The sequence below is a fragment of the Dioscorea cayenensis genome, chromosome 1, assembly GCF_009730915.1.
Source record: "Dioscorea cayenensis subsp. rotundata cultivar TDr96_F1 chromosome 1, TDr96_F1_v2_PseudoChromosome.rev07_lg8_w22 25.fasta, whole genome shotgun sequence".
In the NCBI taxonomy this organism is placed as follows: Eukaryota; Viridiplantae; Streptophyta; class Magnoliopsida; order Dioscoreales; family Dioscoreaceae; genus Dioscorea; species Dioscorea cayenensis.
This window is the reverse complement of record NC_052471.1, coordinates 22,634,809-22,659,463: the sequence shown is the minus strand read 5'-3', so window position 1 is coordinate 22,659,463 and position 24,655 is coordinate 22,634,809. Positions and strand designations below refer to the sequence as shown.

General features: G+C 35.9%; 1 protein-coding gene and 1 non-coding gene across 2 annotated transcripts; one reads left to right on the top strand and one right to left on the bottom strand.

Moving 5' to 3' along the window:
- Positions 1 to 3,379: 3,379 nt before the first annotated feature.
- On the top strand, positions 3,380 to 3,499 carry LOC120265843. The gene has a single exon (XR_005537772.1). It is a non-coding gene; the product is annotated as a 5S ribosomal RNA (ribosomal RNA).
- Positions 3,500 to 19,785: 16,286 nt separating this feature from the next.
- On the bottom strand, positions 19,786 to 23,015 carry LOC120257859 (receptor-like protein 38). Its single transcript, XM_039265147.1, has 4 exons — positions 22,864 to 23,015; positions 22,267 to 22,576; positions 21,301 to 21,649; positions 19,786 to 19,877 (listed from the first exon to the last, which is right to left on the bottom strand). The coding sequence occupies exons 1-4, from the start codon at positions 23,013 to 23,015 to the stop codon at positions 19,786 to 19,788; spliced, it is 903 nt and encodes a 300-aa protein (XP_039121081.1).
- Positions 23,016 to 24,655: the final 1,640 nt, after the last annotated feature.

Below are 24,655 nucleotides of genomic sequence, written 5' to 3'. Positions count from 1 at the left end.
TGAGCAACAATTATAAAACCTAGTCTACATAGAGAGAAACTGTTAATCCAAGAAGCATCACACATAATAGAAATAGAATGTCTATGGAAAGGTTGTTGAATGTATTCCCTGAGTTTGTATTTCTTCAAATTAGAATACTCTTGAACAACTCTCAAACTATTCTAAAGAATCTCCTAAGCCTAAGGGACAATCAATCTCTAATCCAGAAAACTAGCTTTGCCTAACCTCTTAGAACATGCATAAATCTATCATGGCATGGGCATCATCAACATGGGAGCATAACCTCCTCATCCACATCAAAATGTAACAATCAATTATGAACATGCAATGATTACGAAAATTAGAACCATGTATATTAATCAAGCAATATGAATATAAATAAATAATCGAGGGACCTAGACATACAATTCCGCTCGAATTAGGTTCTTATGAATCATAACAAGAAAAGCATCAAAGAACAAGAGAACCACAAGATCAAACAAGAATAAATAAGCTTTTAATGTATTCCTAGACTAACTCCCTCCAATGGTTCTCTGAAGGTTGGGGATTAGAGGATGCCAAGATTGTCCAGATGACATGTGTCACTCATGCCCCTCTAATGATGATCTTTGAAGATGCCTGTCATGTGCTTTCTTCTCCGATGATGCTCGTTGATGTACTCTTAAGAAATCTGTCAGAATCTATTGGAATATTGAAGAAACATCATCTCCAGGTCACTCAGATCTCCAGAAATATGGCTGTCGTAGGTTGTTCGGCAAAAGAGTCTCCCTAAATTTGGAGAATACTGGGGTATTTATAGTAATAGGCTCCGCCACTGCCTCACCATGGGCGTTGTGATACCTTTTCTGAGTAAGTTGTTGCTTGGGCTCCAAGTCACGTCCTGGCATGGTCTTTGGGCATTATGTATCTTGATGAGTTGTGAGGCCATTGTGGCTTCTTTGTTGCTCTTGGTGAGTTCATGCTACCATGACTTGATCATGGTAGTGGTGAGTATAGACAACAGGCGTGATGAGTTTCCATAACCCCCATTGTGAGTCATGGTGCAGCCTTGATTCAGCAGCTTGTTTTATTTTCCTTCAAAGCACCCTCGAATTTGTTTCTTTCTTCCTAAAACAAAGATAAAGGTCATTGTGAACAAAAGAATAAAGTTTCGTACTAATGAGGTATGAAACAAGTAGATTTTCATTCTAAATGCAGTGTAAATGACATAGAAAATATAGTTAGTTTAACACTTATCAATTCTTGAATAAGATTAAATGCAATAAGGTGGCCATATTTGAAAGCATCTATAATGAAATTGGGGATCTTAGTGAGGTGAACCATGCATTTATCACACTGACTCCTATGGAGCAAAGAAGATCTCCAAGTTCATGCCAATAACATTTCTCAATGTTATTTTCGAGGCATTCTCCAAAATTCTAGCAAATAGGACAAAGCTACCAGTCAAAGGGCTCATTCAACCGATGACGGTTACCTTTTTCTGTAACTCATAAATTGAATAATATCATCAAACCCCAAAATAATTGGACAAATATAGCTCCATTTTCAAAAATTCATGTCAATATGGTCATTATTGACCCTTATTGACAAGGTTAACTCATGGCTCATTTAGAGACTAAAAATAACTATAACAAAATAATTTGTTGGATTTCTAAAATGTCCATATGTTCCAAGAGCTAGATGCCAATAATTAACGTAAAATATTGCAAAGTTTTTCCTTCTAAAAATGACTACGATAAAAGACTTCTCTCTAGTTCTTCAATCCCCACAGTCTTTTTTTTTTTCATTCGGCTCCTCTAAAAAATCTCACAATTCTTGTCAATTATTCCAACTTGCATCAGCAAACAAGACGATGTTAGAATATAGAATCTAGAAAGCCATAGACGGTTTTCAGTAAAGTCTTTCTATAGGTTCCTAGTGGATGGAAGGGTTCACCCCTTTATCCTCAATTCTGGAAAGTGGGTTGCCCTAGTAAAATAACACTTTTCTCTTGGCTGACTTAAGATAACAAAATTCTAACCCTGACCACTTTAGTTAAGAAAGGTTGCAATCTTCGTTGTGAAACGGATACTTGTGTTATGTGCCACAGGATCTCAGAATCTGTCAACCATCTCTTACTCAATTGCTGTTATTTAGACCGCATTTCGCATTTTTTTCATACAAATTTTAAGCCTCTGCTCCAAACTTCGGTCCATTTCTGACATTTGGACCACTTGGATCCCATCTTTGCATGATCATCAATCTACCCTTTGGGATCTTCTTTCGAGGGCCGTTTTCAAGAATATATGGCTTGAAAGAAACAACCATATTTTCAATTTGCATGCCCTTTGCCTCACATTCTATTATTACTAAAATTATTCACATGCTATTTGCTTGGTTTTTTGTAGCTAGAGACCCCTCCCAGTGCTCTCCAGATGACTCCATCCAAAAGCTCAGACGTTCCCTTGTTTTCCTGAGTGATAGATCAGACGACCCGACCAACACTTCATCTTCGCCCACTTTTTAGGAGTGATCAACTCCGGTCACCAGCCTGAGGAGACCTTGGATACTAGATTGTGGACTTTGCTTCCTCAATTGTTTTTAATCCTTTGTTTTTGCCTTTCGTTGTATTTTACAGGCTCGATTCATCGCTGGTGACTGCGTTTTGCCTCTTGTTCGTGTGTTTGTTTTATGTTTCCTTATTTCTATACGTTATTTTTTCTATATCTGTTTGTCTTTTCTTCAATAAATTAGTGGTTTATCCACTTTTCTTTTTAAAAAATAAGTTCTTATTTGAGCAAAGATAATGCAAATTACACATAAATACAAAAACATGCATGATCCCACTTTTCAAAGAACTAATTTTGTGGTTTTCAAAGTAAATAAATGGATAAGTAATCAAATAAATAAGCAAGTAGTTGAAGCTTTATAATAAAAATAACCAAATAATTTTTATGTCGATTATTAACCTGGATATATCTCTCAATTCTAACTCACACCCGAAAGCCAAAATTAATCCTCTTGTTTTCTATAGGAGCTCAGCTGGATAACTCTTTCAGTGGCCGGTGCAGCTGTATTCCTTATTGCTAATCATAACTCCTCCATCATGTTAGCTGGGAGCAGTCCAATTTCTCAAGCAACAACGCCTAAATATTGACATCAAAGCCTTATTTCTCACTCTCAGCATCATCGGCAACAAGCAGTTTCCCATTCTTCATATTTTCATCACAAATAGGGACCTCTTTGAAGCTATTACTGCTAGTTCCCTAACTTTACATTGGACTGCCGAGAATTGGAGTGGATACATCTTAGATCTGCTGTTGACCATTGGTAATCCTCAAATTCATCTTATTTTTTTGTCAATGTAACTCACCAGCTTATAAACTATCAATTCACGGCTGGGTGCGATCATAGCAACAATAAAGAACCGGATCCCATCAGAAACTCCGAAGTTAAGCGTGCTTGGGCGAGAGTAGTACTAGGATGGGTGACCTCCTGGGAAGTCCTCGTGTTGCACCCCCTCTCCTTTTTGCCAACGACCTTCGGGTTTATTAGTACACGGGTCGCTGATAGAGCTCTCATCGAGTGGTGAGAGTTTGATTCTCGGCTGAGGGCACATTTTGTGGGAGTTATGAATAGTAATTGTGTACGGGTGGTTCCAGCTCCCACGTGAGGATGGCCCCGTCCCCACTTGTTCCACCGAGGCTTGTGCACATCCCTGGGGTCTCTAGTGGGTTCGCCCCGCTCCTCTTCCCAAAAACTAGCAATTCACGGCTTAAGCCTCCATCATCTTACCTTTTTTCATCAGGGCCGAGACCTTCCTCGCTGGATGATGAAGTCTTTTAGTTCTTATGGCTTTGTTATGTAATTTTCTTTTTCTCTCTTCATTTCTTTGTTTGTTTCTTCTTTAGTGTTTTAGTTGTTTGCTGAGTTTCAGCCTTTGTTTTCTATTGTTTCCGTTTTGTCAGTGTCTCTAGTTAGTGTCTGTCAAGCTTCTATCTTTGTTTTTTAAAGTTGTTGCTGTGTTTCCTTTTCTAATAAATAGCCTATATTACTCTTTTTAGCAAAAAAAAAAATCCTTCTTTGAAAGATTATAAGACGCCCAAATTGCGCATTAATAATCTAAATGTTACTAATCCCAAAATTAAGCAAAATCCAAGTCTATAGTGTGCTTACTACCAGCTAAACGTAAGACACAAGATCAACAAATAAATGTTTTAAAGCCAGACAAAGTCATTTCTCGAGCAACCTTGCTCCCCCCTTGCGAGAACTTTGCTCCCCCCTTGCCATGGCAAGCGGGGGTCAACCCTCTTCCCTTCCTCCTCCTAAAAAATCGTGGTCTCAAATTGCTGCTTCCCTAAACTCCCTCCTCGGACAATTCTCCTCTTCATAATGAGCAACTCCTCAATAAACTCAAGGCCTCCACTACCAATTTCGTCCGGCTGGATAAAGATGCTCTCAATAGTGGTCGCATGAAATTTCAAATATGCTTTATATAGCAAATTGTTCGGAAAGTCCCCTCCTTTCGAACAGGTCAAGTCGTCGCTGCTGGATAAATGGAATAATTTTGGAGAAATATTTCATTTTCCGACATTCCAAACGGGTTCTTACTGGTCAGATGTCCTACAGAAAAAGTCATGCAGAAGCTCCTACTTGATGGACCTTGGTCTGTAAATGGGATCATCTTGCAGTTGTCCCCGTGGAAACCTTTCTTCGAGCCTAGCTTTGCCAAGCTTCCTACTGCGGCTATTTGGGTTCAGTTTCACAATTTACCTGTTGAATGCTGGGATGGTGATACTCTTGATTCTATTACCAGCAACTTTGGCAATCTTATCAAGGTTGATGAATTCACGTCCACGTTAGCAAGATCAAAATATGCTAGGGTTTGCATTGAAATTGACTTATCTAAACCTCTCTATCGGGGGTTTTAGATCGGTGATGAATCTCAGAAGATGTTTGAAGTAGTGATGTATGAATGTTTGCCGACGTTCTGTTACAACTGTGGGCTTATCGGTCATGGCAGCAAGTCGTGAACTCGGGTTGCTTCTTCCGGGGCCGGTGGTTTTTCTTTGCCCTCCCGTGATGAGCGAGAGCAGGTAGAGAAAACCACCCATGTCTCGCATGACAGCGATCAGATCATGGATGCTGCCGATCCCATCTTTGTTCCTTATCCTGATGAATGCCCGGAGTCAGACTTTGGGCCGTGGCTTTTAGTGTCCCGCCGGTGTGGCAGTGCTTGGGGTCGCGGAGGAGGTGCTTCACGTGCCTCTCACGTGACTCCACGCACGCAGACGGTGTGGAAGGTGATTACACCGAGTCCCGAGGTACTGGCTCACATGGATTACGTGGCGGATCAAGACTTGCTGGACGTGGGCGGTCATCCACTTTCCATGCCTTTCGCGACTCCCCACATCCCGATCTCGCCGAACATCACAACGTTCAAAATTCCGTTGTAGATCCATCCGTTGATCAAACTTCCATGATTAACGATGTTAGTGAAATTAACCCTTCGAAGACTCCGCCCATATCCTTTGGTTGGTCCCCAAAAATCTACTGTGTCAGAACCTTTAAGTGTTTGTACTTCTCAAGATCGCTCTCACCCTTTTCGAGATCACTCACCGCCAAATCCTTCCAATCAGATAGTGCCCCTTTCGTCGTTCTCAAGAAACCCCTCAGACATCTGGCCCTTCTAGGCCTAGCCCTAGACCCACTTCACCCCCACCCACTCTGAGAACATCTGTCCCGGTTGTCTCCACTAACACTCTTTCTACTGACCAGTCTCATGACTCTCTTGTTGCAGAGGTTTCCTCTGCACTCGAATCCAGTGAAATAGAAGAAGACAGTGACGAAGATGTTGGTTCTTCTGACGACGAAGATGATGATATGCCAGACGATGAGAATGAACCGGATGACTCTATGACCTTGGTTTAGTATCAAGCTGGGGTAAGACGGGAAGCTCTCATTCGAAAAGGAAACTATGTTGAAGAAATCTCGCCGAAAAAGGGCAGAACGGAAGCTGGGAGCTCTGGACCTTGAATATTTGCTTTCATCTTTTATCCTCTCCTTTTTTAGGATTTCCTTTTCCATTTCTATCTATTATGTTGATTATGAATGCCACTAAAATATTATGTTGGAATTGCAGGGGCATCTCTGATAGGGATACTTCTTCTAGACTCCTCAGACTTATCAAGAAGCTTATAATCTGTTTTGGTTTGCTTGGTTGAAACTCGCGCCAATTCGGATCGGGTTGACCGTCTCTGTAAAAAAATTCCCAAAAACTGGGAGTGGGCCTCAGTTCTTGCTGATGGGCTTTCAGGTGGTATTTTCATCCTTTGGAGCTCGATCATTGGTCGAGTTACTCCTATTTCCGTCTCTCGTCGTGCTTTACACATTGTGGTTTCCTCTACTTTGTCTAAAAATTTTATCATTTCGGTGGTCTATAACTCTTCTCGTTGTACCTCTCAAAGATATTTGTGGTATGAACTCTCCAAACTTTCTTCTCTCAGGCTTCCTTGGCTCATTCTGGGGGATTTTAACACTATCCTTTCTAGAACTGAGCACAAAGGTGGCTCTTTTACTTATTACAGACGTAAATCTAGATTTTTTAATGATTTTATTGACGGTAATAATCTTTTGGATCTTAAATTCATTGGCTCCCCTTTTACCTGGTGTAACAACCAACTCGGTTCTGCTCGTCGATGGGCTAGACTCGATCATTGTCTAGTCAATCTTGAGTGGAATGACATCTTTAAATCTTACACCTTGAAGCATCTCAATCGTTCCTTCTCAGATCATTCTCCTCTCTTTCTTACCGCTTTTATTTCTACTGTTTTCAAAAAAAAATCTTTTAAGTTTGAAAATTTTTGGTTGGACTATTTTGGTTGTCATTCGTGTATTCGTGATGCTTGGGATTTTATTCCTCGTGGTAATCCAATGCATGTGTTTTCCCATTTGCTTTCTCGTTCTCGGTTTAATCTTAATCGGTGGAGTTCTAACGGGGTTAATAAGTTAGTGCTTGCTATCTCCAAAACTGAATCTGAAATTGGCTTCTATGAGCTTTCAGAGACTGATCCCAATTCTCAAGTTATTCTCAGAAGTCTTTATGCCAAATTGTCCGCGTTGCAGCGTCAGAATTCTATTAGATGGGCACAACGTGCTCGTTTAACTTGGATTTCTGATGGAGATAAGAATACAAGCTTCTTTCATGCTACTTATCGTACTCGCTCTCATATAAATTATATTTCTCAAATTGAAGATGCTAACGGGATTGTTTTCAGTGATCCTTCAGGTATTGAAAATGCTTTCATGAACTTTTACAAACTTCTCTGGAGCGGGCCAGATAGTATCTATTCTAACAACCAAATCGACATTCCCCCTGACCTTCCTATGATCTCTGACGCTGATGGTGCCTTCCTCATCAGTAATGTTACTATAGAGGAAGTACATCAGACAATACTCGATCTTCCTTCAGGTAAGTCCCCTAGTCCAGACGGCTTTAATGTGGAATTCTACAAAACTTTTTTGCCAATTGTTGGCAAACATCTTTTTGAAGCCATTCAGTATTTTTTTAAAACCTCTTTTATTCCTTCTTCTTGGGATAAAACGTATGTCGCTCTTATTCCCATAAAGAAAAATCCTAAGTTGGTTTCCGATTTTCGCCCGATTTCTTTATACAATGTCTGTTTCAAAATTCTTTCGAAATTGCTTGCGAATAGAATTAAAAAGGTTATTCCTTCTATCATCGGCCACGAACAAGTGGGTTTTGTTGCAAATCGTAGCTCTTCTGATAACATTATCACTATGCAAGAGGTTGCCCATTCGATTGAATTTGATACCCATAGCCCCCCTAGGATGATTATCAAACTCGATATCGAAAAAGCATATGATACCCTTAGCTGGAGTGCAATTCTTACCATTCTTATTAAAATGAATTTTCCCCCTTTGTGGGTTTCTTGGATTAAATCTTGTCTTCAAGCTTGCTCGTTCTCCCTTTTAGTTAATGGTAAGCCTACAGCTTGGTTTCCCTCCTTCAGAGGTGTTCGACAGGGTGATCCCATTTCTTCTCACCTTTTCATTATCGTAGCTCAAGTTCTTTCTACTATGCTTAATTTTAGCCTTCAGTACAATCTTATTCCAGGGTTTAATAACAATTTGTCTCACAACTTCAATCACTTAATGTATGCTGATGATTTGATTATAATTTCGCTTGCTACTCGTAGAGTTGCTAAAAACATTCAAGCTTGTTTAAAATTTTATTGTATCATCTCGGGCCAGCAACCTAACATTAATAAGTCTCAAATATTTTACCCCTCTTGGATGAATCTTCATATTCTCAACCGTATTTGTGTCACTCTGAATCTTAAACAGGCCCTATTTCCCCTTCAAGTATCTTGGAGTTTTAATCTCTCCTAAAAGATTAACCCCTATTAATTTCCAACCTATGATCGATAAAATTAATAATCTTGTTCTTAAATGGTCCAAATTTCATCTCACTCCTACTGCGAAAGAAGTCCTGATTAACTCTATTCTTCTCTCTGTTCCAGTCTATACTTTAATTGTTTATCCTATTGCTGATTCAATCCTTTCTGAAATCACCAAAGTTTTGAGAAAATTTTTTTGGAATAGGAATGGTAATGGAAAGGGCATCCACAATGTGAGTTGGAACACTATCACTGAAGGTAAGCCTGAGGGGGGCTTAGGTATCAAAAATCTTTCTCTTGCTAAACACTCTCTCATGTATAAAAATATTTTCAAATACTTAAATAAGCATGATTGTCTTTGGGTTGAAATTTTACTTTACAAGTATGGGAAAATTAATTTCTGGATTGACTCTGTGCCGGCCAAATGCTCTTGGTTTTTTAGAGGCTTATGCAAATCTGCTGCTTTTATTAAACATTATTGCAAAATTAATTCTGTCAATCTTACGAATACCTCTATCCTTTGGGATCCCTGGCTTCATGATATTCCAGTTGCTCTTAAACCAACTTATCTTAATATGGATGTTGATTTCGATCAAATTTCTTTTTCTGATTTCACTGAAAATGATCAGTGGTCTACTCAGAATATTAATCATTTTTTTGGCAGTAATGTTGAGAACATGGACAAGAATTTTCTATCTTTTGATCAAAATTCTGATAATCATTGGATATGGGTTCCTAAAGCTTCTTGCTCCAAAGTCTCTTCTGATGTTTATCATACTTTAAGCAAACAATCAGCTTTTTCTGAAACCTGGTTTGGTTGGAACACTGTTTGGAGCATTCCTGTTGCTCCCAGAATTAAATTTTTTATTTGGTTGTGTTTAAGAGGTCGTTTATCCACTTTTATATTTCTTAATAGCATTCATCTTGGCCCTAATAACCCATGTGTTTTTTGCGGTCTTCACAGTGAAACCATTGATCATTTGTTTGGTCAATGTGACAGACTTACTTCGATTTGGGATCAGATCAACAGCATGTTTAATACCTCTATATCTTTCACTAACGGTTTCTCATCTGGCAATTGGGTTACTGACTATGGTTATTCCATGCATATCCTTGCTCTCATTGCCGCTTGCGCATGGTTCATTTCGCTGTGCCGATGTGATGTTATATTCAGAAACTCTCGCCCCATTTATAATTATATTGTGTCCAGGGCGACTGCTCATGTTGAAGAGTTCTCCAGAGTCAGCTTTGGTCTTGTGGGAAGGAAATTACTGTTGTGCAATTTCTCCTCCAATGATGACAATTTTCTCTTCACTCATGCTACTTCAAATCTTGATCTGATGCTGAGGTATGCTGGTTTTTTCTTTGTTGATGCTAACTATAAATTTCTCTTGCAGGCTGCATTTCTAGTAGTTTTTCGGAGAGCTCCTCTGAAGCGCTGCTTGCTGTCGAGGTGGCCCTTCAAACTCCGTTGGATCTACACATTCCTGTCAAGCATATCTTTAGTGATCAACATGCAATCCTCCAACTACTTCAGTGCTCTGACCATGTTTCCTCCTGGCGATTTGAAGCTCAAGTCAGCAATTTGAAGTGCTTATTGGACATGTGTGGACAGCCCCTTCTACACATCACTCCTTCCTGTTGGGGATCTCCGGCGGTTAACCTTGCCATGCATGGCTTTCAGAACCAACATCTCAACCTATTCCTGTTTGGAAAAGACCTTCCTTCATGGCTGATGAAGTCTTTTAGAAAGTTTGGTTTTAGTTTTTAATTTGATTTCTTGTTTCTTCTTCTCAGAACCTGTAACTTAGTTTCTTCATGTTCCTTTTAATTCAATAAATAGCTTCTCTACTGAGAGGTTCTTTCAAAAACTTAAGACACAAAACCTTAAGGTCAACCAGCTTTATTATAGGACATTTAATAACTCAACTTTGTGAGATTGAAACACACATATACCAATTAGATGCTAACATGAAATTCCCTTGGTAAGATAACAATGAAACTAATTTAAGTGTAAGTGGTGCTGCTAAATTAGGGTGAAGTTTCTACTAATTTAAGTGTAAGTGGTGCAGCTGAATTAGGGTGAAGTTTCTAAACATAACAATTTTAGCTTCCAAGCAAGTGAACAAATTAACAATGGATGAGGGATATAATAAAAGACTAAAAAAAAATTTGAGTGGGAAGATAGCAATGGCCTAAATTTTAACAAAAGATGGTTATGAAAGATTTAACCTATTAAGCCATAAAAATGGTAATTTCAATTAATACACAGTAGAATAAAACAACAATTAAGAACCCACTAATGGGGAACAACAACACATAGTAAGAAACAAGAAACCAAAATTTGAGCAAAACCAATTTTCAAGTAATTATTCAAACAATTGTCCATAGCATTACACCTGCCGATCTAGAGCTTTAGAAGCATGGATTTACAAATCAAAATCTTGGATTAGCAAAACAACCCCAAAACATACTAGAAAAACATATAAGCACTAACCCATTGCTAATTATGACCTGGAATTTACTTTAAAACAAGACAAACAAGTTATTAAACTAATTAAGGTTGGAGTATTCTGCAAACCTACACAATTAACTAATATTGAAAATGGTAATAGTCTGAAATTAAGCAACAAAAGATTACACTACAAGCATTACTAAGCCTTGACCACATTAAGGAACAACCACCATAAAAAAAACAACCATCACTAAGTATTGGTACTCATGCAAAAGCTTCAAAACTACACATCCAATCACTAAACTATTGACCCATATGATATGCATAAAACAAGGTTCAAGAGCATTACTAACAAACTAGAAGTCAGATTGCCATTTTAACAAACACCTTAAAAAGCATAACAATAGACAAAGTAATTTACACAACTAACCAAAAAGACCCCACACTAACAATACAATGAGCATTCCAATGGCAAAAACATAAAGAAAAAAAAATCTAACAAAGATTAGAAACCCTAAGATCTATGATACAATATCCACAATATCATCATATTGGTATCTAAGAATACAAGGATCATCAAAACACATAAAACCTAGCTCGAGGATCTCTATCTGGGGAGTGGTTGAGACTCATTAGCATCTAGTCACCCAAAAATAAAATAAAATAGAAAATAAATAGCATCTAGTTACTCAATAATCAACAGTAATAAATAATATTTTTACCATAAATAAAATAAATTTTGTAATGTACAATATATAATAAAAAATAACACCTAGTTACTCAATAATCACTGACGGTAAATACCCTGTTCCATTTGTGGAGGCATCTGCTTTATGACAGTCCGAAAGCTCTTGGTCAATCCAATGCCTGCACAAGCACCCATCTCCAAATATGTGATACAAAAAAGAAATAAGAAAACATTATTAGAGCTGCATGTAATTGATTCATTGCTTTCTGCTACTAATTTTCTGCAGTTCAGAGTTGGCCAAGGAGTTTCTTTTCTAACATAATTTGTGTAGGGTTATGAGTAATAATTTGTTCCTTGGATCAATCCCAAAAGATATCGGTCTGTTGAAAACCCTCACAGTGTTGGATTCTCCGGTCACATTCCTGCTGACATTGGGAATTCGACCAGTGCTAGAAAAATGTAGGGAGAAAAAAATGCTCCTTAGAATTAATTTCCTTCCACTAATTTGGACTTTTTTTTAATGGTTTGTTCTGATGTGATTCTGGAAACTTGATTCTGTAAAGATTTGTACTGTAATGGATTGACTGGTGCAATACCATCAAATATCTGGATTCTTGCATTAATAGAACAACAGAGACAAAAATGTTCATGTTATTCTATTAATTATTATGATTTATGATCAGGAACATCCCTTTGTTTGTTGGTAATGAATTGGAATTGAGTACGAATTGATATAGTTTAATTAAATTTTGTGATACTACATGATAAAATTTGTATCAGATGGTACTATATTAATGTTAGAACATGTGGATGCTTTTTATCTAATTGGATACCACATTATCTGTTTCAGCGTTACTTTTAGATATATTTTTACTTCATTCTGTCTTGCATTTCTCTGACAGGACTCCCTCCTATGAAAGTCGAACTTGTTTACGTGGGCTAACTTCATTGAAATTTGCTGATTCTTCGCGCAACTTTTTTGTTGGAAAGTTAACACCATGTCTCAAGTATCTGCCAAGGAATAATGTTATAAATCAGTTCATATTTAAGCTTGTGTTCAGTAAACTTCCTTTGGTTTTACTGGGTCATTTGTAGAAACTCGACTTTCTGGGAATTGTTTTCAAGATAAAGAGTCCATCACGCCGTGTTCTACCGAGCAATGTAGTGTGCCTTGTGTCTGGATTTCTTTTAGTTCTTCAATTTATTATTAACAGTATACTCTGATTAACAACTTTCATCTCTGCCTATAGGTAACTCTATCAAAAGCCAAGCAGCCAATGAAACCTATGAATACTCCAATGTGGCATTGTAGTGTGCCTTATTTTGCAATATTTATGATGAACAATAATGGCTCTTATTTGCCAACGGCCAAATAGTCTATTGGTATACGGGTCATCGATAGAGCTCTTCACCAAGTGGTGAGAGTTCGATTCTCGGCTCAGGGCACATTTTTGGGAGATGTGAGCGGTGGTTGTGTGCGGGTGGTCCCAGCGCCCATGTGTGCACGGGCCCCGCCCCCACTTGCTCCACCGAGACTTGTGCACGCCCCTGACAGTTTAGCAGGGATTTCGGGCTGTCTGTTCCTCTTATATAAAAAAAAAATAATGGCTCTTATTTATGATGCTTCAAATAGACAGTGAGTTGTTGAAAAGTGTGTAGAGGTTCACCAGGCCGGATCTTGAAGTTGCTTGAGAAGATTTCAGTAACATAATTGGGGTCTTCTATAGATAGTGAATTCCACAAATGTACAATGATTGATGGGCCTGAAATCGTTGTTTTGTCACTCAGTATTTTAGAAAATCAATGGACAACCTACTTCAAGCTTCAGTTTAAGCATGAGGTGATTATTTCATCAACAGTTTTCTGCAAGAAAAGAAATTTAGAGTTGATCATTGTGTGAGGAAACTATTTATATTTAATGTAGGTTGCAGGTTTTGCAATGTTAAATAATGAGAACACAGCCAAGTTGTTGGGGTATTTCATAGAAAGCTAACCATTTTCAAAGATGCTTGTTTTTAAATATGCATAAAATGGAACACCATATAAGCATCTTCATTGTAAGTGTTCTATTATATTGCTTATCGACTGATATTTTAATCACCTCAACAATATTATGAGTGAATTCATTATAAAAGGTGAAGAATCCCAAATTCTCTTGGCAAAGACAATGGAAAATAGCTATAGGTATTGCTCCTGGACTAAAATATTTGCACACTAAAATCCATACTCCATTCATAACATCGGAGTTGAATTCTAGTTCTGTGTATCTTACCAAAGTTTTTTTTTCCCATAGGTGTGCAAATTATATTACTTGATGATACTTACTGAAGATTTTCCATGGATAGATGACATGTGGATGTTCTGGGCAACACATTTGCTTTCAGAATACTTTTACTGGAGTTAATCATTGGAAGACCTTCATATTGCGGAGATAGAGGATGCTCATTAGATTGGGTAACAAACCTTTTATATAATGGACATCCAAAACATTGATTACTGACAGAAATCAACCTTCTTTTACTTATTGATCTTCAGTTTTCATGTAGCTTAAATAAGAAGGCAATTTGTTGACATTATCATCTGAAGATTATCGATTTTGTTACAGCTATGGAGTATCTCCAAAAACCCCGAAAAATGAGCCAAATATTAGAACCTCATTTGAAAAGTGTCAAGCCGGCCGGATGATCTCCATGTAGTATGCAGTACATTTAGTCATTACATTGACCCTGAATCATCTAACGGGGCGTTTGGTTGGATGTAGTTGAAAATGCAGTGGATTTGTATTTAGAAATCCTTGGATTTCTAAATTCAGAAGAGTCAAATCTAGTGTTTGGTTGGATGTATTTGTAATACTGGATCACAGAATTTTGTGTTTGGTTAGAGAGATTTGTAAATTTGGATATAATAATATTATATTATATTAATAATTAATATAAATAATTAATATATATTATATCAATAATTAATATATATTATATAATTAATATAATTAATATATACTTAATTTATTCTAATAAAATATAATATATTAATTATTTATTAAAATGATGGATATAATAATTATATCAATTTTATATTATATTAATAGGTAAGGTTGTTAAAAAAAATTTAAAGATAAAATCTCACTATATAAAATTTTCAAATGTGTTTTAAATTTTTTAAATAATTATAGTTATTTATTTTAAATTTTAATTAATTAAATATATCAATTATGATAAAGTTAAAAATATTTAATTGTGATAAAGTTAATGTTGGAGATAGTGGGTTAGTTATTTTAAACATAGATTATAGTGGAGATAGTGGATTCAAAACTCATGGATTTTGGAATTCGGCCATTTTAGCCGAATTCCAAAATCCCTCATTTTTGGGATCTGGAAATACATGGACTTCTGAAATCCTTTCAAACAAACGGTGGATTTCTTAAATCCAGGGATTTTCACATCCAAGTATTTGCAAATCCTGCAAAACAAACAGACCGTAAAAGGCCTTCCATGGAAATAATTACCGGAATGTTGGAGGATGGAATTGAGACCTCACCAACTGCTCTTCACAAGGACTCTCATCTAGCATGGTCTGAATTGGCCTGAACATCATAACAGGTATTTGTTTTCTTTTCCAAGTGCAAAGCATGGTATACACACCAGTTCGCTATTCCTTCATTTGTGTTTTGTTACAGTTTTGGTGATTCATTTTCTGGAAAGCATGTTCATGACCATGTGGTATATATTAAGTGATTTCATGTTCTGTATTAATGTATTGATATGGTAAAGATTAGTAAGCATTGTTATCATCTTGATTATTATAAAAAAGCAACGAAGGGTTATTTCCTGGTTCACATCATTCTCTTTCTTATTATTGAAAAATAATTTTTGGACACATGACTTTCACCCCTGAACTGAGGAATGAGCTCAAGCATGAGACAACCATGCGCAATAATTTAAAACTATCCCATAGGCGTGCAAGGTCTGTTCAAATCAATACCTATCCCTCTAGATATCTGAATAGAAATAATTATTAAAATAGTTTTCAATCGTAATAACAACTATAATTAATTTATTCAAAACTAAGTTTTCTTGAAAAGTGTGTAATGTACGATCTCAAAATTTCCAATTAAACATAATGTATTCAATAGATCTGTCAATAGATCTTTTCATAGTAGCTCATAATTTTCAATTTAGGCAAGAGTAAACAAGACTACAGAGTAGAGTTTTCATGTCTTCTAAAACAAGTCGGCATTTGATAAATGACAACATATCCAGAATGTGAACCACAATGTATAATATCAATCACAGGAACTAATGGTTGAATATCAGTAAACAACTTTAATATCCTCATGAAACATAACAAAATGTTATACCTTCAAATAACAACATAATAATGATGGTCTGCATCTTGTGATTTCAAATACAATAATAATTTAAATAACACATATAATGATTGTCTGCACCTAGTGATTTCAAATACAATAATAATTCAAATTGCAAACCATGATTCAATTATGGAATGAATAGGGACTCGTAATAAAAGCAATATAATATGCTAACATCAAAGCGATATAAAACTAGTTAGGCCATCTGACTTGTTACTTGGTCCTGAAAATTGAGAACAACAAAGTCATAACCTCGACAACCCAATAAGAAATCAAATTAAAATTATTTGAACTGCTCAAAAGTGCAATATAAATATGAAAAATAATCTTAATCAAAATATATTTCTAGAACAGATGAAAGCATAAATATATTGGTCAAGAGTGATAAGCATTTCTATAGCCTATGTCTGGATTGAAGGAAGTTAGGACTAATGCTTTCTTTTGTTTGATTGAATTCAGAAATTAAGATAGATAGGCAAATGAAAGACAACTTATTTGAAAAATCTTGTTCCTCCCTCCCTCTTAAACTAAGCAGAACTTACACATTGTCATTTATGCGGAAATTATCTAGCACAACTAGTAAATCATTTTGTAAAACTTGGAATATAAATCTTATAGTCTCCAAATATGGCTTTATGGTGTGTGCGATGACATACTAATAAAGATTACAATTATATCATATTAATTTTATATATTGAATGTCATAAAATCAGCTCATACTGCACTATATAAATACATGTACAACAATAGAAGAGTAAAAGCTTAAGCCTAACCTTAATTCTTCTTGAGAAAGTTGATTTCAGCCTCCGAGAGTACACAACCATCTTCACATATATCTAATCATACACATTGTAAATGGATCGGAAATTAGCAATTCTTATGATTTGCCTAATGATAATGGTACTGATGATCATCCAGAAGCCCGTTATAAATCCCACCGCAAGACCTATGTAAAGCCATAACACCTCTGTCCAATCTATGAGGGATTTTAAAAATGAAGAGGTGTGTCTATTAATTACTTCATTATATGAAAAGTCATATAGTAATTTTTCTATGACAATTAATCAAGACACAACACTACACTAAGGGTAGTTAAAACTCCAAAAGACACTAATCTAACAAGCACCACTTGTAATACAACTAATGAGAGATTGTCATTTGTAATTTCATTACTTAATGAATGGTTGTTTTATTTGAAAAGATGTCTCATTAGTGAAGTGGTGTGTCTCATTAATGAAATAATGTGTCTCTTTATTGAAGTGGTGTGTCTTTTTGAATGACACTCATTATTCAGTGGTGTGTCTATTTTCTAAACACCACTTCATTCCTATAAAAATAATCTCCTACCATCATTCAGGTAAATTGAATGAAAAACAAACTCTTTACAAGTATATTTGCTTTGTTCTTTGAGTGCAAAAAATGATAGAAGCAAACTTTCATTATGTAAAAGCCATTGTTGTCTTTGCTTGAGTTTGGAATTGCAAATCATACTCAAGTGTCTTCATTGTATCCTAAAGAAAATTCGCCATTCAATCCATTTTGCATCCAAGGTTTGAAATTAGGTGTAGGTGAGTTAAGCCAAAAGGAAAGTGTTTCCCACGCCTTGAAGACTTGTGCACTATTTTCTTTCTTATCTCTTCTTCTTTATTTCTCAAAGAACCATCCCCATCAACAATCTTTAGGCTTAATCACTCTTGCAAACAAATAGCTTCTTTGAAGGATTTGACCATGAACTTTGTGAAGTTGGAGAGGTTTGAAGGCGGAAATTTTCTAAGATGGCAAAAGAAGATGAAATTTCTCCTCATTACATTGAAGGTGGTGTATGTCCTCACTACTTGCAAACCAGAAGAAATAGAAAGAAAGACCGTTGTGGAAATTAGAGAAAGGCAAAAGTGGGAAAATGATGGCTTCATTTGCATTGGACATATTCTCAATGGGCTTAATGATGCACTTTTTAATGTCTATTAAGACTCAATCTCGGCAAAAGAACTTTGGGAGAAACTAGAAGCAAGGTACATGCAAGAGGATGCAACAAGTAAGAAATTTCTTGTGAGTCATTTTAATAACTTTAAGATGATTGATGGTAAATCTATCAAGGAACAAATGCGTGAAATTGAATACATTTTGAATAACTTCAAACAACATAACATGCATATGGATGAGTCTATCATTGTCTCCTCAATTATAGACAAGCTTCCTCTATCATGGAACGATTTCAAAAAGAATCTCAAGCATAAAAAGGAAGATATATCTCTTGAGGAATTGGGAAATTATCTTCACTTGGAAGAGGAGTATATGAAAACAAGATGATACAAAAGATATCAAGGCTCATAAGAAAGTTCATGTATTGGAAGAAGAGGAGTCCCACAAACACTCCAACAAAAAGGAAAAAAGGAATTAATGTATCTTCATGGAATATGCTAAAAATAGTAAAGCATATGGGTTCTTGGTAATTGAACCAAATGATTATTATCCTATAAATACAATTATTGAGTCAAGTGATGCTATTTTTCAAAAAAATAGATTTAATTTAATTTCTAGGCCAAAGGACATGTTATATTCAAATAACAAATTCAATCTAGGGGATAATATTTCTACTAATGATACATTAGAAGAAGTAGAACCTAGAAGAACTAAGAGGGTTAGGAGGGCAAAAACATATGGCCCAGATTTCTTCATGTTCCTTATTGAAGGAACAAGTGAAAGAATTTAAAGTCATGCACCTATTTGTTTTAATATAGAAGGTGATCCTGAAACATTTGAAGAGGCTATGAAATCTCAAGATGCAGCTTTTTGGAGAGAAGCCATACAAGATGAAATGGACTTAATAATGGGGAATAAAACATGAAAACTAGTTGATCTCCCCCCTATTCCAAACCAATTGGTTGTAAATGGATTTTCAAGAAAAAAATAAAAGTAGATGGAACCATTGATAACTTTAAAGCAAGATTAGTTGCTAGGGGGTTTACACAAAAGGAAGGAATAGATTATTTTGACACATATGCACCTGTTGCAAGAATTACTACTATTAGAGTGCTTATTGCACTTGCTTCAATGTACATTCTTGTAATACATCAAATGGATGTTAAAACAACCTTCGTTAATGGAGAATTGGAAGAAGAAGTGTGTATGAAACAACCGGAAGGGTTTGTTTTTCCTGGTAAAGAACATAAAACGGTGTAAACTAATTAAGTCTCTTTATGGTCTTAAGCAAGCCCCTAAACAATGGCATCAAAAATTTGTTGAGGTGATTCTAGCAAATGGGTTTAAAATTAGTGAATCTAATAAATGTTTATATAGTAAATTTAATTACAGAAAATGTGTTATAATTTGATGTAGATGACATGTAAATATTTGGCACTAATATAAATGAGGTTATGAAAACAAAGAAATTCTTGTCTAATAACTTTGACATGAAAGACATGGGAGAAGTAGATGTCATTCTAGGAATTAAAATAATTGAGGATAACAATTGTCTTAGCGTGTCCCAATCTCATTATGTTGAGAAAATATTAAAGAAGTTTGATTATTTTAATTGTTGTCCTGTTTCTACACCATTTGATTCTAGTATCAAGTTGGAATAAAATAAAGGTTGTCCTGCGAGACAACTAGAATATGCTAAAATAATTGGATGCTTGATATATGTCATAACATGCACAAGACTAGATATAGCTTATGTTGTAGGAAGGTTATGTAGATACAATAGCAATCCAAGTAAAGACCACTAACATGTTGTGTATAGAGTTTTAAAGTATTTGAAAGGGACGATAAATTATACTTTGATCTATAGTGGTAATCCTTCAAATTTAGAAGGATATACAGATGCTAGTTGGGTAAATTACACCGAGGATCATGCTTCTACAAGTGGATGGGTCTACACACTTGGTGGGGGTGCTATTTCCTGAGTATCAAAGAAGCAGACATGTATTGCAGCTTCCACCATGGCATCTGAGTTTATAGCATTGGCTACATATAGTAAGGAAGCAGAATGGTTTAGAAACTTATTACTTGAAATTCCTATATGGCCCAAGCCAATTTCACCAATGGCTATACATTGTGATAATCAGTCTACAGTTTCAAAGACTTATTGCCAAGTTTATAATGGAAAATCTTGACATATTGGACTAAGACATAGCTCTGTAAAAGAGTTGATTATAAGTGGGGTAATTTCAATTAATTATATACGGTCAGAATTAAATCTTGCTGATCCTTTGACGAAAGGATTGACAAGGGATATGGTATTAAAAACATCAAAGGGGATGGGATTGAAGCCCATAAAATCATAATTACCAATGGTGGAAACACAACTCACACTTGAGTAACATCAGGTCTTGAGTTCAATGGTGAAAGTATACTATTAGAGTAATTGCAAGTACTTGATTTCATATACATCCCAAGATTGAAAAGTAGTTGGTTACCATGAGTTTACAAGGGGAAGGTTGAGCTTTAGCTCTCAATAGACCTAAAAGCATATGTTTGTTAGAGTGCCTGCCATGGTGGTGCTCTTAATAAAGTCTACCTATATGAGAGTGAGGTGGGGCCGCTTCTTGGAGTCTAAGGGCTTGACTCTAAAAGCTGTCATGAAACGGATACTAGACACAAGGCCATCTTAATTGTGTCAACTTAAGTGACATATAATAGTTTCGAGATCTTATGCGTAAGATATGTACACCTGTTTAAATGGGATAATTGGTTCAACGCTTGTCTACCACATTATTTCGGATGGGTGAAACTATGTTTTGCTAGGTGAAAGTTCAAGTCTTAAAGACACTTTTACTAAAAGCATGAGATTTCCAAAGTCATTGGAATTTGTGTTCATTTTCAAAATGGTGGGGGATTGTGAGGGATTTTAAAAATGAAGAGGTATATCTATTAATTATTTCATTATATGAAAAGTCATATAGAAATTTATCTATGCCTATTCATAAAGACATAACACTACACTAAGGGTAGTTAAAACTCCAAAAGACAATAATCTAATAAGCACCTCTTGTAATACAACTAATCAGAGGTTGTTATTTGTAATTTTATTAATTAATGAATGATTGTTTTATTTGAAAATATGTCTCATTAGTGAAGTGGTGTGTCTCATTAATGAAATAGTGTGTCTCTTCATTGAAGTGGTGTGTCTTTTTGAATGACACTCATTATTGAAGTGGTGCGTCTCTTTTCTAAACACCACTTCTCATTCCTATAAAAATAATCTCCTACCATCATTCAAGTAAATTGAATCACAAATAAACTTTTCACAAGTTCATTTGCTTTGTTCTTTGAGTGCACAAAAGATAGAAGCAAACTTTCACTTTCTAAAAGCCATTGTTGTCTTCGCTTGAGTTTGGAAGTGCAAACCATACTCAAGGGTCTTCATTGCATCCTAATGGAAATTTACCTTTCAATCCATTTTGCATCCAAGGTTTGAAATTAGGTGGAGGTGAATTAATCCTAAAGGAAAAGTGTTTCCCATGCCTTGAAGACTTGTGCACAATTTTCTTTCTTATCTCTTCTTCTCTATTCCTCAAAGAACCATTCCCACCAACACAATCTCCTTTTCCTTCTTCCTCATTTTCAACTGGAGGATTTGTCTTATTAGCACAATTCAGAAGAGATAGTCCGTAGAGACCATGATTCCATTTATAGAGTGATGGATCAAAAGGCTGAAGTTGGGTGCCCGTTGGAATTTTCCAGACAAATTGTTGTGTGATACATTCAGATAGTCCAAGAAGTTCAAAGTGGACAAACTTGAAGGAATGGTACCAAATAAATTATTCTCTAATAGATCAAGTGATTCCAACTGTTTCATGTCACCTATGCTTTTTGGTATTCTTCAATTGAAAAGGTCACCAGAAAGATTTAAGAAATGTAGCCCATGCAGTTTTGTCAGTTCCTTAGGCAACTCACAGGAAAGCTAATTCTTTGGTAAATCCATGCTTATGACTAATGTTAGAACCTTGGAGTATTCTATTTAGAGGCCCTTTGTGACTATCATTAGAGATTCCCAGTATGCATAGTTAGCATTCCTGCTTATCCTAGTAGAAAAATCTTGTTCAAAAACAAAAAGTGATTTATTGTGATTTATGACTGCCATGGCTTTAAAATCACTAATAGAATGAGGAATGCAAACCTATCATGCAAGGTCTAGGATCTGAGGAGGAGAGTTTTGATAATTGCTCTAGAATGATACCTTCAAAATAATTTGATCTCAAGCAAGGACTATTAAAGATGAAAGGTTTTCTCCAATCCATGTTGGTATGCTACCTGAGAGTTTGTTTTCATCAATGTCAAGAGAGTCAAATTTGTTGGCCATTTTCAAAGACAAAGGAAGATCTCTAGAGAAGCCATTGTTTTTCAAATGTACGGATTGGAGATTGGTGAAAGACACAAGGGCATCAAGAATTTTACCAGTTAAATTATTGTCTGATAAATGAATAATATGTAATGCTAATCCTGAATTCCAACAGTTGGGAAGTGTCCCAGACATATTATTATTAGATACATCAAATAATTCCATGGTAGTAAGGTTGCAAATGAATGATGGAATGTTGCCACTGATATGATTATCAGATAAAGAGACAACATGAATGCCATTGGACCCAGAGAATGAGTTGTTGTTGAGATAGATACCAAGAAAATTAGTGGGATCAAGCTCAAGTAAAGAACCTTCAAATCTGTTTGAACTCAAATATATGAGAAAGAAAGTGTAATTTCTCAAAAAGTTGGTAGCCTCCCCTCCGAATTGATGTTTGATAGATTGAAAAATAGTAGAGAAATAGAACTTGTATTCCAAAACCATGCAAGGATGTTACCTAAAATTTTAGCATCTGATAAGCAAAGGTCAGCTAATTATATCTCAGTTTTAAGCCAAGTGGAAAAAATGTGACCTACTTTGCAAGAACAAATTTTGATATCACTGTAATTAAAAGAAAGCTTCCAATTGTCACTTATATTCAGTTACAATGAGTTGTAGGAGAAGTCCATATATTCCAAGTTTACTAGATCAGTAAAATGAGATTCAATTAAAGCACCCATCAAAGAGTTTAAAGAGAGATCAAGTTCCTTCAGTTTAGATAATTTGCCTATGTTCCCTGGAATTGTTCCATTCAGCATGTTGTTTCCAGATACATTGCTTCTAGGTCCTCCCTTCTCTCTGGAGCATAACTATCCTAGTTCTCCCTACAATTAGACAACCCATCAATAAGACCATCAATGCCTCCACTGATAGAATTGCTTGTAAAATCTAAGATCTATAACTTGCAAAAGTTTTCCATGCCTTTTGGCGATTTGCCAGTGAGTTTATTTCCATCCCCATAAAAATCTTGCAATAGTGTGAGATTACCAAAGGATTTGGGAATCGCTCTAGTGAACATATCAAATGACAAATCAAAGTATTGCAAGTTTCTTAGATCCCCAATGCTTGCAGGCATCAATCCCTAAACCTGGTTTTTAGACACATCAAATGACTCTAACATCTGTAACCTTCCTATGCTCCTTGCAGCTTTCCAAAGTTATTATGAGACAAATCAAAGTAAACTAAAGTTGTAAGATTGTTTAAAAACTCCCAGAATGCTTCCATTGAGTTCATTTCTTGACAAATAAAGTCTTTCCAAACTACCAAGATTTCACAAGGACTCTGGAATCACTCCATCAAAATGGTTTTCAGACAAGCTCAAGACTCTCAAGATACTCAAGTTTCCAATGGTAACAGGTAACTTGGTAGACAAACCACAAGTAGAAAAATCAAGATGGACAAAGCTAGTGAGATTGAACAACCATTGAAATAGAATGATGTTCAGGTCATAATTCTCAGAGAGATCAATCACATGAAGAGATTTGAAGTTGAGATGATGAAGTAGAGTAACATCATGAATACCACCAACTTGGAGGTTAGCAATAAAGAGTTCCAAGACAAGAAGAGATGGGAGCATATTAATGTCATGAAGCCAATGAGGCACATTAGAAAGGTCCAATCTAGTCAAGTCAAGGTGATGCAAAGATCTTATTCTGAAGAGCTAGTAGTGGTCATTTGCTTGCAGAGGGGGAGACCAATTATAATAAGATGAGCCAAGATCAAGGTAACGCAAGAGTGATAGGTTTCCAAGGGTATGAGGAATGATTACATTGAATCGAGTATAAGAGAGGTTAAGGTACTCAAGATTGGCAAAAGAGCCAATGAAGTCTAGGATAGGGGAGTTATTGAAGTTGTTCATGCTCAAATCTAAGTGCCTTAAATGGTGAAGCTGAATGAGAGAAGAGTATAACTTACTTGGTGTTATGGAATCATCATTTAAGAAATCATAATAAGGGTATTGGAGGTCAAGCTTGGTGATATGACCGGTTGCATGGTTGGAAGACACTCCTCTCCAATAACAGCAGTCATAACCAATCCAAGATGAGAGAAAGCTTTTGTTGGTGTTGTTGTTGCTCCACATGCCTGCTTCAATGTTGAGAAGGGCTATCCTTTCTATTTCAATGCAGCTTATTATTTAGTGGACATAATAAGTTGGAGGGAATGATGAGACAACAAAGATGGCAAACAAAACAGACAATAAGAGACAAGCCATGAGATCTAAGAGGGTACCTCTTACAAGTGTCTATAGAGAAGTAGATGCATGGATAGTAGAAATGCACGCCTTGTATAAGCTAATTTATTTCAAGGGGCTTTTACATATAATCTTACCCTTGGGGCATGCTCATCTTTGCACTGATCATCTCGACTTATCTATTATGCTAGAGATGTCTAATTCTTG

What these genes read in the sequence shown, in the direction of transcription:
- LOC120257859 (XM_039265147.1), bottom strand. Translation starts at nt 23,015, where the DNA reads ATGCTGAATGGAACAATTCCAGGGAACATAGGCAAATTATCTAAACTG. An exon ending in CTTTCACCAATCTCCAATCC is followed by an intron (nt 21,650 to 22,266) that starts GTACATTTGAAA and finishes CATTCCTTCAAG; the next exon opens with TTTGTCCACTTTGAACTTCT. An exon ending in GATGCAAAATGGATTGAAAG is followed by an intron (nt 19,878 to 21,300) that starts GTAAATTTCCAT and finishes TACTATATGTAG; the next exon opens with CCAATGCTATAAACTCAGAT.